The 15,975-nt window shown below is 38.4% G+C and overlaps 1 protein-coding gene across 1 annotated transcript in view; it reads right to left on the bottom strand.

Annotated features, from left to right (window-relative positions):
* Positions 1–10,845, bottom strand: part of cdh4 (cadherin 4, type 1, R-cadherin (retinal)) — a 251,683-nt gene extending 240,838 nt beyond the window's left edge. Inside the window, exons 1-2 of the mRNA XM_081357558.1 lie at positions 10,730–10,845; positions 8,387–8,498 (exon numbers count right to left, since the gene is read on the bottom strand). Coding sequence (XP_081213684.1) covers positions 8,387–8,498; positions 10,730–10,795 — 178 coding nt within the window. The 5' untranslated portion in view covers positions 10,796–10,845. The remainder of the gene's footprint in view (positions 1–8,386; positions 8,499–10,729) is intronic.
* Positions 10,846–15,975: the final 5,130 nt, after the last annotated feature.

Here is a 15,975-nt window from a genome sequence, read left to right as displayed (position 1 = left end):
TGTGCGATTCAAATTCATAAAATGTAAGCCAAATATCCACAGCAACACCTTTTATGTTTGTCCGTTTGTATTTATCTCTCCTCTGGAGTCCCACATTTATAGAAGTAAACAGACTAAACGCATGTCCAACAGTCCCTGACCACAGCCCTCTCAACAGAATCTCAGCCTGAGGACTTAAAGTGAAGCTGTCTGCAAGCAAGCCTCAAAGAGAAGACAGAGCAAGAGAGAGAAGCGCATAGATAAGGATAAACTAAGGCTGCATCTTATGAATACAATTAGCATTCTTCACCTCTTGTTAGCATTCTCCCTTCTTCATCCCCCCCAGCCCTTCTCCAATCTCCAACACGAGAAAAAAGTGCTACACCTCACCTCTTTCCTATTTCCTTCTACTCGGTTTAGATTGGTGCCAAACCTCAAGACTCTATGAGCTGAATCATATTCCCTTTCCCGGTGGCGTTTTAGTATTTGCTCCTTAAAATAAACCCACCATGTCAAAGGAAGAAGTAATTAAAACAGAACCTAAGGGCATGATGAGGAATTAAAGACACCGGCAGGTCAGAGTCATGAAACACATAATGGCCCGCTGAGAAACACACATGCATATGTATATAGAAAAAGTGAAAGAGCTTGTTTATGTTGTATATAAACATGTATTTTGTATATTATACATACACCATAAGGCAAATACTCTTAAAGGGACAGTACACTCAAAAAAATATATGTATAATTAATAGTGCTGTCAAATCGATTAATCGCGACAAATTCATTTGATTATTTTTGGGTCAAATGTGGTCAATGAATCTGAGTCTGTATGATTTGTTCATAAATGAACTATTTCTTTCTGTTTCCTTTTCATTTAATTCTAGCCGTTGATAGTCTGATCCCATAGAAATGTTTTTTTTTTACTGTAGATAAAAGTTGTGCTTTTGGATTGGTGTGTCCTTGCATACATGCCATATTTTTCACACTGATCAATAAAGAACTGAAATTTCTATATAAAAAGCATCCACTTAAGTATTGGTAATGATAATAAACGAATCGACAAAAATGTTTTTCTTTCAAAAGCAGTGTACCCAAGGTCTTCGCACAGAATCAAAGGCCACTTCTTCTACTTCGATCTCAGGTTAATGACCTTGGGCTGCTGAATATGTTAGATCAGAATATAATTCTAAGTGGCGGGGTCAATGCATATGAGAAATGCCTTGCTGACTAATAGTATACACACAGCCAGTAGTGAAAAGTCTGCCTTTAATATGAAAATCCAATCTGATTTATATTCAAATAGACATTGAGCTATGGTTTCATATGAAAACTTCATTAAGAACTGCTAGGTGAGTTGTAGAAAGAGAGTATGAGAGAGAGGGATGGGAAGGAAAATATCTACGCAAGTCAAGATTTTCCTTTAATATAGATTGATATACCTTACTCCCTATGCAGTGTGGAAAAAAATCCAGATGGAAATGCAATGGAAAGTAAATCAGGCATGAAACAAACCAAGGCTGTGTGTATTGCACACTATTGTATGCTTGGTCCACTTGAGCTGAGAAGCAGACCTTTCAAATGAATAACAGCATATAATGCAATAAATGTAGGAATATCACTTTTGCGTCTTAGAAAACATCATATAACATGTTTTCTTCAGCCATGTGGAGTGTTTAACATCCTTGAGCAATATAAAACAGATCAATAGAACATTACTTCAATTGCTCATCATGCTAAGTTGGTTATTACAAAACCAAAAGCTGCAGATTTTGTAAGCTGCTATTTTCCAATACATGGCCATGATGGAAGCAGCAAAAACTGAAAAAAACAACAACATTTATTAAGAAAATGAGAACAGAGTTTGCCATAAAAATGCATCAATATAATAAATATATTATAAATAAATATAAAATAAATGATACAACAAATTAATATAATAAATGCAAATAATTGAATAATACTAATAATAACTGATAGTGATACTGTAGATATAGGCTTGCCATATTAACAAAATAATTTATTATAATTTTCTTCAACAACTACAACAACAATAATGCATTATTTTACATAATACTATTATTATTATTATTATTATTATTATTATTATTATTATTATTATTATTATTATTATTATTATTATTATTATCGTCTGCTGTTCACACTGATTTTGAATGTTGCACATCCAATCAGAATTCAGTCGGAAAAAAACTCTCTTTTTTTAATAAACTCTTAACCATGTTCTGTTTGCAACTGCAAAGCTCCAGACAGGACTCAAGCAGCACCATCCTAATGAGCTTCAGTGAATGTCTGTATCCATGAGAGGTTCCACAGCACGGCGTAAGTATGAAGAGCCATGTGTTGGCTAGATAATGAGGTAAACTTTAAGACACGACTGGAACGCAGAAAAGAGAGTGCGCAGAGCGTCTCCATCTCACAGGTGAAGTCCTAGTTCTGGTTTTATTGTAAATCTGCCTTAAGATGTCAGTGCGTTTGGATTTAATGGATGTCCTTGTGGGAGAGGCATATTTTTTAAAGCGAAAGGGGAACTGAAGTGGGGACTTACTATATTTTATTGATGATAAAATGTGGTATTTGCATATCTTGGAAATCCAAGCAGGCACTATATTTTGTGGCACTGCAAATGCCACAAATCTGCCAGAGAAGTCAAATGACTCTGACTATGCATAAGCACTAGTAATTAAGATGATTAATGGCCGCCTCTGAACTAACGGCAAAGGCGACTGACTTCCATTTCCCACCAGCACTGTGTCGGATATTAAAGGGTTATGCACTGAAGTTCATCGCTCATGTTCTCTTGAACACATTCTGACAGCATCCTTTCAGACCACCATTTAGGGGTAAGTGCAACTCAAATCAGATTGCTCTTTTGTGTGTACCTGTCCTCCCTCCATCTCCATCTCCATCTCTCTGTCTTTGGCTTCAAAGTGCCTGATCCTGCTCTTAGGCCAACATGATGGTTTACACTACAATGTGCAATCAGTGGAATATCCATTTTCATGGCTTATCTCTCCCAGGTGGGTTTCTGCTCTGAAAAAGGCCCACGCTCAAATGCTCCGTTTGTCTTCATGGACAATATACTCTCATATATACATTTTTTTTAAATATAGTACACAGAATGAATCCTTATTTTTTTTCTTCATTTAAATCTATACATCTGATCATATGTACACTATACTGTTCAAAAGTTTTGGGTCAATACGTTTTTTTTTTGTTTTTGTTTTTTAATACTTTAATTCAGCAAGGATGCTGTCACCAGTTAAAGAAGATGAAGACGAAGGAGAGTTCAAAAAGGTTTCTATAAAAAAAATTGTTCTTTAATGAAAACAAACTCAGGTAATCCATAATGATGAAGAGAAAGTAACAGTGCATAAAACAGACACACAAACAACAAACGAAAAGCACAGAGTGAAGGTGTGGAACTTATGCCGCGTTCCAGGCAACCTGTAACCCGTGTTTTTCCAATTCGTAACTGGGAGTACATCGATCTAGTACGAGTTCACGGGTGGGAAGTTACGGGATTTACTGCCGTTCCAGTGCACTTTCACGGGTATAAGGTTGGAAAAACACGGGTTACAGGTTGCCTGGAACGATGTACTCCCAGTTACGAGTTGGAAAAACACGGGTTACAGGTTGCCTGGAACGCGGCATTAAATACACAGTGATAATGAGGAGATGACAAACAGGTGTGATGATCTGATGAGTGTCCATGGCAACTGATGAGTGGCGGGAAAATCAAATAAAGGATGTGATGAATGAAAACAAACTGAAAGTCCATGAAAGTGAAACTAAAGATGAATAAGTCCAGATGCATTAAATGAATCATATGACAGTAAATATATGTATAGTGTTAAAAACGAATGCTAGTAAACAAGTGCTGTTTTTTATGAACTTCTATTAATCAAAGAATGATAAAAAAAGTATCACGTTTTTAACAAAAATATCACTCATCACAATTGAGTTCAACATTGATAATAATAAGAAATGTTTCTTGAGCACCAAATCAGCATATTAAAATGATTTTTTGATGGATCATATGACACTGAAGACTGGAGTAATGGTGCTGAAAATAAATTAAAAATATATATATTAAAATAGAAGACAGTCATTCTAAATTATAATCATATTTCTTAAATGACAACATTAAAGGGTTAGTTCACCCAAAAATGAAAATTCTGTCAGTAATTACTCACCCTCATGTTGTTCCAACCCCGTAAGACTTTCGTTCATCTTCAGAACACAAATTAAGATATTTTTGATGAAATCTGAGTGCTGGATCAGTCCTCCTGCAGGCTTATGGACACTATAACTTGCTGGCCCAGAAAATGTATTAAAGACATTGTTAATATAGTCCAAGTGACTCCAGTGGCTCAATCTTAAGTTTATAAAGCGATGAGAATACTTTTTGTGCACAAAAACAAACAAAAATAACGACTTTATTCCACTTTTCATTTCCTTCTTTCTGGACCTCGAGTCTTTTTACGTAGTGTAATAGCTTAGCGCGTCTGTGTTGCACGTCACCACGTATCACACATGACCAGAGTCGCCCAATAGTGAGCCTACGTGGTGACGTGCAACACAGACGCACTACGCTATTACACTACGTAAAAAGACTCGAGGTCCAGAGAGAAGGAAATGAAAAGTGGAATAAAGTCGTTATTTTTGTTTGTTTTTGCGCACAAAAAGTATTCTCGTCGCTTTATAAACTTAAGATTGAGCCACTGGAGTCACTTGGACTATATTAACAATGTCTTTAATACATTTTCTGGACCAGCAAGTTAAGGTGTCCAAAAGCCTGCAGGAGGAGTGATCCAGCTCTCAGATTTCATCAAAAATATCTTAATTTGTGTTCCGAAGATGAACGAAAGTCTTACGGGGTTGGAACAACATGAGGGTGAGTAATTACTGACAGAATTTTCATTTTTGGGTGAACTAACCCTTTAACACTTAACAATAACGTCCCATTAGTTGAGGTTAGCAATGCATTTGTTACAGTATTTATTAATCTTTATTAACATCAATTAATAAAAATACAACTGTTCATTTGTTAGTTCATGTTATAGCTACATTATATATTATTAACAGATATATATATATAGATTTTTTTTATATATAATGTATTAATGAGAGGAATTAACATTAAGATTAATTCATGCTTTAGAAGTATTTTTCATTTTTAAATTCATTTTAACTAGTGCTAACAATTACAATATTTTTCAAAAGTGTTACCATGACAGCAGCACATGAACTTCATGACCTGTGACATTTTGTACACACGATCATTGTGACAAATTTGCACAAATGTCACATATTTGTTCTTTTTACATACTGTATATAACACTCCTTTGTTCTTTTAAATCTCATATTTTGAATGTAGTCTCAAACGCTGGACCCCACCGTACATGTCAACACAGAAAGATGGGCTGTTTATGCATGAGTTTATACGTCTATAAATGTTTGCATAAACGCCGGAAGACATGACGTAACACAATAAAACCTCATAAAATATCATTTTCCCCTGAGCTAGACTGCCTACCGCAATAACGAGCCACGCTAAATGACCGCATCATCAGTCAATGTTGCACGGGGTTCGAAACTTACCATCTAGGACTTGGAATCCAATCATGTAAAACACGAATGCTTACCATACCTATTTACTGTGGCCATGTAGGTGCCTTTCATATGCTCCCGAGGCCAGCTGAATATGTGACAACCCTGGCATTTATATTTTGTCAGCATAAATGATGAATCTTTTCACATGCTGAGTGAAGATGAATCACATCTAGTGAGGCAGAGCGCCTGAAGGGACTCACGCTGTCTGTTTTTACTGTGTAAAAGATATTAGAAATGTTGGATGGTTGAATTAAAACCACTCCGGTCAACTTCATTCGAGGGGCTGTGTCTTTAATAAGCTAGTTATCCTTAGAAGTACAATAAAAGTGGATCATGAGGATTAGAGGATGATAGGTATAAATGCGCCACTGTTGCATTAATACCCAAACTTTGCTATAATTAAATGCCCAGCGCGAACAAACACCTTCGTAAATGAATAGAAAATAAACACAAGCTACTGGTGTAATTAAACGGAATCAGCAAATTGCATCGAAAGCAGCTGCGAGACCAGCAGACAGCTGGCAGACACCCTGACTGCTCTGGCCATAAAAGAGAAGTCATATCTGATTCTGTTTGGATGGCCAGGCTTTAGAGACCAATGCTAAGCAGTACCTAGAGAACTGAGATGAATCGCTCACTCTCACCCCAGTGCACCACAGCCATATTAAACAGTTATGAAGGCAAGCGGAACTTTCTACTCTCGATTCCTCTGCCGAGTTCAAGTCTCAGACCGCACCGCGCTCCTGAGAATTCCCGTCTCGGCATTAGCATTCTCGAGGTGTCAGACCAATGTTTACAATCACAGCTAAATTGATGCTGGAGTTTCTCGACTTGACGCTCGCTGGCCCAACCGAGCGCACTGGCTCACCCATTACTCTCCACTTTGACGGTTCTGGGTTTCACAAGGCTGTTATCATTAACGTCCCAGTGAGGCGACCCCACTCCGCGATTACTATGGTTCCTCCGAACACATCACCCTTCCTCCAGGCCGGTGACTGTACATTAATCACTCTCTGTAAGGGCTCATACTGCAGCCTGGCGATATACACCCAAGTGCCAAGTTGTGCTGGGGTAAGCATGTTTTTAAAATGAAGAGTGCACTATTGGATATTGAAGGAAAGGTGGTTGCCTGCACGACGCACGCTAGTGGATATTGTGGGCACAGGCTTGAGAGTTGATCATAGCAAAATGCTCATAACTGAATCCACGAGTAAACAAAATGATTGACTCATGCGTGAGCGCTTGGACATGCATGCCAACACTCAAACGACTTGCTGTGTAACAAGCACATCTGACATGTCAATGACTGACAATGTTCCCTAAACACCTCCACAGGCTGGGATCAAAACAAACAGGCCTTAGAAGTGCGATAAACGGGGAACAGCATTCCGAATGAAATCTAAATAATAAGAGCACGCACTTCCAAAGCAGTTGCGCAATTTCTGCAATTACAGCGAAAATTCGATTTGTTGTGCTCCCGCATCAGCGCAAAACTTGCAGTCAGATTGAGAACAACAAATAAAACTCTCTCTACACGACCACGCTCATGTGAATAAATCCATTGATTACTCAGATAACAGTTATACTCAATCAAAGTTTTGAATGCAGTGGAAAAAAACAGGTAATTGATCGAATCAATGTGCCATTTTCTTGTATGATTTGTTTCTGCAAGTCCAATTTTCCCCCCCGACGTCTTTTCTCCTTCCATAACAGCTAAACAAATTCCACAGATAAAGCATATCCCCGCATAACGCACACACATGCACGCACAATGGCAATGAAAAGCGACAGTATAAAAGGACGGCTGAAATCTTGCTGAAAAGAAGTGGGAAAGAATAGAGGAACTGTATTACATGCAGGACAGAGGGGGAGCGCAAAAAAAAAAAAAGGAAAGCTTAAAGCTCAAAGCAGCAAAAAAACACCCAGCGGGAGATGAACAGAAGATTTAAATGAGGCTTCTGTAGCCAGCCGGGCCACTGAACTATCCATTAAATTCAGATTATGGGTTTATTTCCATTTTTTATTTATTTATGTTTTTAATCATCCAGCCAAGGTTTGTCTGATAGTCAAACTAAAGCTGAATAATATGCATATTGATTTTGATCAGTAGGAAACACTGGCTTTGTGCATTTTATTAATGCAGACGTGTGCCAACTGTAGCTCTCGGCGATTAAGAACGTGTATACGCTTACGACACCCACTTAGATGGAAGCGTTGTTTTTGGCACACCGTGGACATGTTTCTTTAAAAGCATCACCTGACGTTTCGCAGACCTTGAAAATTGCATTTGAGAAGCATAGTGTGTTTTAAACGTGTTCTAATTGCATTACTGGTCCTGTGTGTACTATCAACATTCAACACGCGGGCATATCTGCATCTCCGCTCCTCCTTTCTAAACCGTTTATTTGTGCTTGTTATTCCACACTGTGCTTATTTCGAAGCCGGCTGAAACAGGTTTTGAATCGCTGTTAAAACCTTTTGAGGAATCATACAGCACAACTAGTCTAAATTACTGCATGGGTGAGAGTCCCGAAGAAAATTCAACAACATACACCTCCTGATCATTTGGGAGTCATTGTGCATTCTCCAGAAATATGCAATAATCAAGCTAAAATTATATTTAACGTATTACATTTAGCCTACACACACAGACTGAGAAATGCACAAGCATTTACATTCACCCACAAAACTGTTGCTGAAGCTCCACTGAGATTAAGACACACACACGCAAATAAACCTGTGGCGAATCATGCAATGCACTGCAAGCTCTTACCTTTGTGAATGTTCAGGCCTTGCAGCACACCCCTGGGGACAAATACGGTGTAGGAGCTCTGGGAGAAACCTGGTCTGCATGGAGCGATGGTCTGAGCATTTCCGTGACTCCCCTGAGAAAGACAGACATTATTGGCTATGAAGACACAGGAGAGGGGAAGTGGTTAGGCAAATTGATTTGTGACCACAGGGTTGTGGTTCTTATTCAAGGTTATCGAAACCGATATAAATACCTTCAGGAGAGCAAACTCACAGAGCAAGGATGCAACCATTTACTGCTAGGGATGAAAAAACTGTTCAATAGACAAGCATATGTACCCAGAAATGTGTTCCTTGATATAATTTAACTTTATTTTTAATATTACTAATAAGTCACTTGTAATCAGTTATATTATAACCACTATAGTCAGTAAATATCATTCATTACATTAATATCAGCAGAATCAACAAAGTAAATAAATCAATAAGTGAAATCAAATAAAAGTATAAATAAACGTGTCAAACATATTCTAATAAACATGTTGTTATGCAAATCTATTAAACTATAACGCATTACTTTTTTATTTTATATAATTCCTTAAAAGATTCTGAAAAAGTCTTGAGATTAATCATCAAGATTAGTTATTTTAATTATTTTTATAATTATTTCAAAACATTTTGTAGCTCTAACAAAGCTAAATATTTCCAAGTACCCCCTGCAACCTGCTTAAATACCCTCCGGAATGCATGTACCCTTGGCTACGAATCACTGCTGTAGTCCAGCTGAGTATTTGAATATTACAATAATTCCATGAAAATATGCAAATTAACAAATTCTACATAAAAAGCAACAAATCTGTGATTTAATTCTCATTTAGAGTCCTGCATTTTCATGCCCTGATGGTGGTTTAAAAAAAAAAATGTATACGAGTGAAAACATCAAGAGCTTCTCTAAAAAATTAACAAGAGCAAAATGAGCTTGTTTGATGATTAAAATAAACCGAGGGAGAAAACGAGGATGCGATGGAAGACAGGAAGTGCAGAAGAAAGAAGGTTGCGTTGGAGTTCTGCCATGTGAATCAGTAGAGAAATTGTGCCCATTACAGTGGCACCTATTTTAGGATAGTGACCTAGTGTGTGTGTGTGTGTGTGTGTGTGTGTGTGTGTGTGTGTGTGTGTGTGTGTGTGTGTGTGTGTGTGTGTGTGTGTGCGCGCATCAATGGATAGTGCTCACCATGGAGATTTAGCATAATTAGATGGTGGGTCATATTCAGGTTATCCCAGTCTCAGTATGGTGGGCTTTTCTAAACCGATTCAGGGTTCAAGCTCAGGCCTCGCTGTGTCTAAAGTGAACGAGAGGTTGCCTTTAGGGGTCTCTCTCTCTCTCTCTCTCTCTCTCTCTCTCTCTCTCTCTCTCTCTCTCTCTCTTCCTATATTTTCTATTCTGGAACCCAGACAACTATGAACCTGAAAAATCAAGACAACAAAGAGCTGACGCTCTAAGCTCTTTCATATATCCACGGAGGAACAGTCTGTCAAAGCATCCCTACAGATCACATTAGTCAGAGGGCTGTGAGATGGTTACTTTCTAAAGCAGCGCTGCCTCTGCCCACCATGTGAATGCAGCTCTATAGCTATATCTCACCCCCAGATACAGATTTTATTCTGAATGAGTCATCAAAGAGAATGTCAATATCTGCCATACATCCAACAGGGTAATATGTGTCTTATTTCCAGAACTTATATTTACTCAACACCCTAGCACCTCCTAGATTTCATTTACTGGTATATGTGTGTGTTTCTCCTTCTTGAATGAGTGTTTCATAATTCCTAAACGCAAGACATCACAGACCAAAGCAACTAGTTCCCTAGTATGCTACAAGTTAAATCGCTCCTGATGTTCCTATTAAGAATGGGATAAGTAATTATCTATGACATGAATCTTAATATTAATACAATTGATTTGCATATTCATATACTCCTCCAGTAACGACAGAGCCGCACTATTATCAGACACACCACAGGCATCGCCGCATCCTCTGCAATGTGTGTGTTAAAAGTGCAGCTGCAAGCCACTGCAGCTTACTGATAGACGACCAGTGTTCAACACAAACTGATTTCCTCGTCTGAATGTTATTTAGAAGAAAGAAGAAGAAGAAATAGCCTGTTATAGAAGTGCTAGCAAGGCAATTTTTGATTTCCAAACAGTCAAAGTGAACGCTCGATGCACCACAGTATTCTTTTAGTTAGTACGCATATAAAACGCACAAATACAAGTGTACTATTCCTTATGTCCAGCCTACGAACGTTTAATTTTAAGTGCTATTACTTCCAGGGTGTTTGTAAATAAAACATTTGGACTTACCAAAGATGTGCCCACAACTAAGGCACACGCCACAAGAACCGCGCAGCCGGTTTTCATTTTTGCCATCAGCAGAGGAGGCAGGTGTTTGTTATTCACAAACGTGGAGATAATTCCTGTGAGATGTGCTGTCGGTAGCAGGGTTCCGCTGAGCGATGCGCACAGAATATTGTCCCGCTCGGTCTTTCGCCCTACTGCAGGTGGACAGGGGCTGTTCAGGCTCAGCACCACGGCGTCACAACCCATACAACTCCTCCTACCGCAGCGTACTACTTAAAGACACACACTGAGACGCACTACAGCACGCTTGCTTGACAGTTAACCACCAGCCACGTTCATTCTACATATCGACTTCAGATTAAAATAACTTGCAGCTCAAATCAGGTAGCGAATTAATAAAGGGGGTTTAGAGGGGGTCTGTCCACCCTAATTAAAAAGGATTAGTTCACCCAAAAATGAAAATTATCACCGTTATTACAGGGTAACTCACGCCAAAATGTAACCTATGGTCTTTTTGATAATCTATCCAAGGCAAACTTTCGTTTAAAAGCATAATTAGAATGGAAACGCCACTTTTAAGATTGACTGTATTTTCGTTTCCGGTCAAATTGCCTTTCGGGCACTTCTATGATAGCATCAAAAATCGCTATTTTTAAAACACTAAGAATGCTCAACACAACATGAAACTTTGCTCGAAGTATCCAGAGGCTCTACACATGAACTCGAGCATTGAGTACATTGTTTGTGTATACAGAGAGTTTACTAAAAATAAATATTTTGAACAACTCACTGTAGCAGTGTCCGCTGACATTTTGACAGTCAAAAATAGTCAATCTGCAAATGTGAATGAACTGACTCTGAATTTTAGTATTGTGTCTTATATGAGTATCCTTTTTCAAATACAAGGTCAATATTGATTTTCACTATCGACAAAACAACAAATTATCCGTGAATTTATATGGAACTAAGCTTTATGAGCTTTCCATCTTTACTCTCCTCTTATCTGTTACTTTGCATTCGGAGATCGACTATTTATGACTGTCAAAATGCCGACGGACACTGCTAAAGTGAGTTGTTCAAAATCTTTCTTTTTAGTAAACTCTGTGTTCACAAACAATGTTCTCAATGCTCAAGTTCATGTGTAGAGCCTCTGGTGATACTTCAAGCAAAGTTTCATGTTGTGTCGAGCCTTCTTAGTGTTTTAAAAATAGCGATTTTTGTTGCTATCAAAGAAGTGCCCCAAGCACTCCCATTCAAAAGGCATTTTGACCGAAAACGAAAATACGGTCAATCTTAAAAGTGGCGTTTCCATTTTAATTATGCTTTTAAACGAAAGTTTGCATCGGGTATATTAACAAAAAGACCCTAGGTAGCATTTTGGCGAGAGCCAGAAGCCATATGTGACTTTCTTCTTTCAGCCATTCTGAGTAATATTAGAAAAATATCAAGGCTCTTCCATGCTTTATAATGGGAGTGAGTAGTGCCTGAGATTTTGAAGCCCAAAACAGAGCATCCATCCATCATAACAAAGGCCTTCTAAAGTGAAGCGATGCATTTTTGTAAAAAAAAAAGAAAGAAAGAAAAAGTATGTTTAGTTTATAAACTATAATCACTGGTTTCTGGTAACAGCCGTACGCAAGTCAAGTTCCGGCGGGAGAGTGAACTCTGGCCCGATTCATGTATTGATGAACACGGAAGTGCAGAGAGCAAAACAAAACACCGGTCACAAATTAAAAGTCTAAAATGACAATTTTTTGAGAAATGTCGGAGGAGCTTGAGTTTGTTGTCAAACCCTATTTGTTTGAACCGCCAAAGGCATCTAGTCTCACCTAAGCGTATGCTACTCCTACATCTCACGTAATGCGTCGGGTCAGAGTTCACTCTTCGGCCGGAACTCGACTAGCGTACGGCCGTTACCGGAAGCAAGTGATTATAGTTTATAAAGTTATAAATATGGAGATTTTTCTTACAAAAACGCATCACTTCGCTTCAGAAGGCATTTATTAACCCCCCTGGAGCCGTATGGATTACTTTTACGATGAATGGATGCACATTTTTGGGCTTCAAAATCTTAGTTACCATTCACTCCCATTTATAAAGAAGAGCCAGAATATTTTTTATTATAACTTGGCTGAAAGAACAAATTCATATCTAGCGTGGCTTGAGGGTGAGTAAATTATGATATTTTTGGGTGAACTAACCCTTTAAGGTTTGCATTTTATGCATGCATTTTGCATTATATTTCAGTAGCACAAAAGTTTTCACTAAATGGACGTGAGCCAACAGGAGTAAACATAGCAACAGTGCGCTGCTTTATAGCACTTATTATTTAGGTTATTACTTATCAATCTATTATAGATTTAAAAATCGCAAATATACCACCAAACGTTAAACATGTTAAACATAGTTCAACTACTCTGCACATAACATCTAAAGAACACTTTTCTTCTGTTAAAAGTGATCAAATTGTGGAATTTGCCTTTTGTCAGATCATAACAGTATGATATTTCATAATCATGATCCATAATGCACTACATAGGCTAGTGTTTTCTGTGTTTTCGGCCCTTTTCACATGACGTCACGCAACTTCCGTTCTGACTCAAAGCAGTGTATGGTTACTTCCGCCAGCATAGTGGAACGCTATGGAGTTTACCCAGTCCCTTCTACACCTGCCAGAAATACATCTAGATGATGTACTGCGACTTGCAGATAAATTTTAAATTACGACACGTTCCAGACTTGATAAAGGATACAAATTCTTCATTGAGCAGTACCTGTTTGCGTATGAAGGTAAGCATTTTGTATTGTCCCGCCCAACTTACGTTAGCGGAGGAGTTAGGATTACGGTAGTTGTTAGCTTTCTCTTCTGCAGTGAAAGTCTTTAAGTCCATATCCTTGATTAATTTACTGTAACACAGAGTGTTAATTGTGCCCTTACGTGTGTCCAAATTGTGCCCTTTCACCAAAACATTGCATTGGAAAAGTTTCGAATGTAGTCGAGGAGGTGACAGTGACAGGCCGTTGTCACAGGTCCATGAGGAAAAATGAGGAGGCTCATCACCTTCAGGTCTTTCTGATTTTCTTGTTCTGCTGCGGTTGCAGAGACTTTGCAGTATCCCACAAAGTTCCTTTGTGGTTCAGTGTGTTTCTCAGCCTGATGTCAATGTGTGTGTGGCGCCAAACTCTAGATGACAACCTTACATTTAAAAACAGAAGAGGGTTGTTTGGGGACAATAAAGGCTGAGAAATATTCTCTGTGATAAGTTGGTGTTAAAAGTTCATAGACTTGCTTTAATCCTTAAGTTTGTTCAATGGCTCCAATGAAATGTAACATTGTTGTGCAGCAAAGACTTATTTTCATGTTTCTATTATCAGGTTACATTTCATGCTAAAGAGGTTCCTGTGGTACTGAAATGCATGTAATGCACCTGCTCTGCTGGGAAAGCACTGTGCAAACACATTGTAGCATTATTGTTTCAAAGTGCTCATTACTGTACCATGGGCTTCAAGACAGTGCCATTGCCATGCATTGTCATGCACCAGCTCTCTGCAGACCTGGCATCAGCCTAGGACACATGTAATACGTTAACATTCATTACATTTAATGATGTTGGACTAGAATTTTGTAATGACTTTTGTCAATTAATAATTTATCATCAATATGTTGCAGGGAATTGCTCCTGAGGCAACAAATGACATGGTAGCGAGTAAACCAGTACCAAAGACCAAGGATCATGCCCGATTTGGTGTGAAATGTACACTGTACAGAGTCATAAGTCTGAATGAACACCTGTCCAAATATTTTCATTTATAACAGAACAATGATTATTATATTTTCCCTTTAAGCCTTTAGTTGATATTATGTTCTGCAAATTATGAACATTTCTTAATATAAGGGTTTGGGGCAGCTCAAAACATTTTCATGTGTATTTCTAGAAAGGTGATATGTGTTGGTGTCTGCTAAAATATGAAAGGTCAGGTGACAATGATATGTAAATTTAACTTGACATATCTCACTTTTTTTGTCAGGGCCTCTTCCAGATCTTCACATCATTGCCAGTGGTGAGAAACTGCAAGACAAACGCTCACAGCCAGGCATTTGCAAATTGCTGCACGGGCTCGAGGCCTTTAATTTTGTGGACTCTAAATTTGGCCCTGTGCCATTTGGGTCGTTTCCCTCTTACCAGTGCCCTCCTGAGATAAGTAGAGACATTATTAAACACCCTGGTGCCCCTGGATTTCCTCAGTTGCCTGTTGAAGGTTACAATTTTAAACTTCACATCAAATTTGAGCCCAACTACAAGCAACAATGCCACTTAGAGAGGGTATCAAGGGAGATCTCTGCTGCTATTGAGGCAGAAACACGACTGCAGTCAGAATGCCAGCTGTGGACCCAGGTACGCAAACCCCAACTTACAGCCAGCAGATATGGTGAAATGAGAGTCTACTGCCAAATTCTTAGCTGCCAAATCCTTAGCCCCTTAGGCAAAATTCAGATTTGTGTGATGTCTCTGTGACGCAGTGTGGGGTCATCATCCACCCTGATGCACCTCACCTTGCAGCCAGCCCTGATGCTAAAGTCTTCAACCCCAGAGAAACACCACCATTTGGGTTGTTGTGATGTTGAAGATGTTGCTCAGTTCAAACACCTGATCACAGTTCGAGGCCAGGCCTGCCTTAAGAAAAGCCACAAATATTATTATCAGGTTCAAGGTCAGCTGGCCTTAAGCGGACTTCAGTGCTGTGATTTCATAACAGATGCCCACACTGACTTCAGAGTTGAAAGAATATTTAGGGATGAGAAGATTATCAACTCAATGCGACATAAACTGGATTATTTTTATCACAACATCTACATGGATGTATTATTACGTTGAGGCAGAACTTCAAATGTAAATAGTTCTATGTACATCTGTGATGCATGTAATTCCTATTGTAATTTACAACTTCAGTCAATGTTGCATTGTATGTACTTTAAATATATATGGGTTTTATTGTCTGTGTCCCTTTTTGCTTATGTTCCATGGTTGCAATGACCTGCTTCCAACCTTGTTTGTAGCTTTGAGCTGCTATGGAAGCTTTTTATTAGTTTCCTTCACCTCACTTATACGCTATTACCAAATGTGTAAATAAAAAAATGGCAAGTTTAAAAAATATTCTTGTTCTTCTAATGGTTAAGGTGTAAATGCATTTTACTCAGGATACACTTTTTACAGAATGCTTCACAACATTTTTTATTAATAACCATG

This window comes from Scardinius erythrophthalmus (genome assembly GCF_964197995.2).
Source record: "Scardinius erythrophthalmus genome assembly, chromosome: 25".
Classification (NCBI taxonomy): Eukaryota; Metazoa; Chordata; class Actinopteri; order Cypriniformes; family Leuciscidae; genus Scardinius; species Scardinius erythrophthalmus.
Note: the sequence above shows the minus strand (reverse complement) of the source record. Positions and strands in the feature narration are given on the sequence as shown.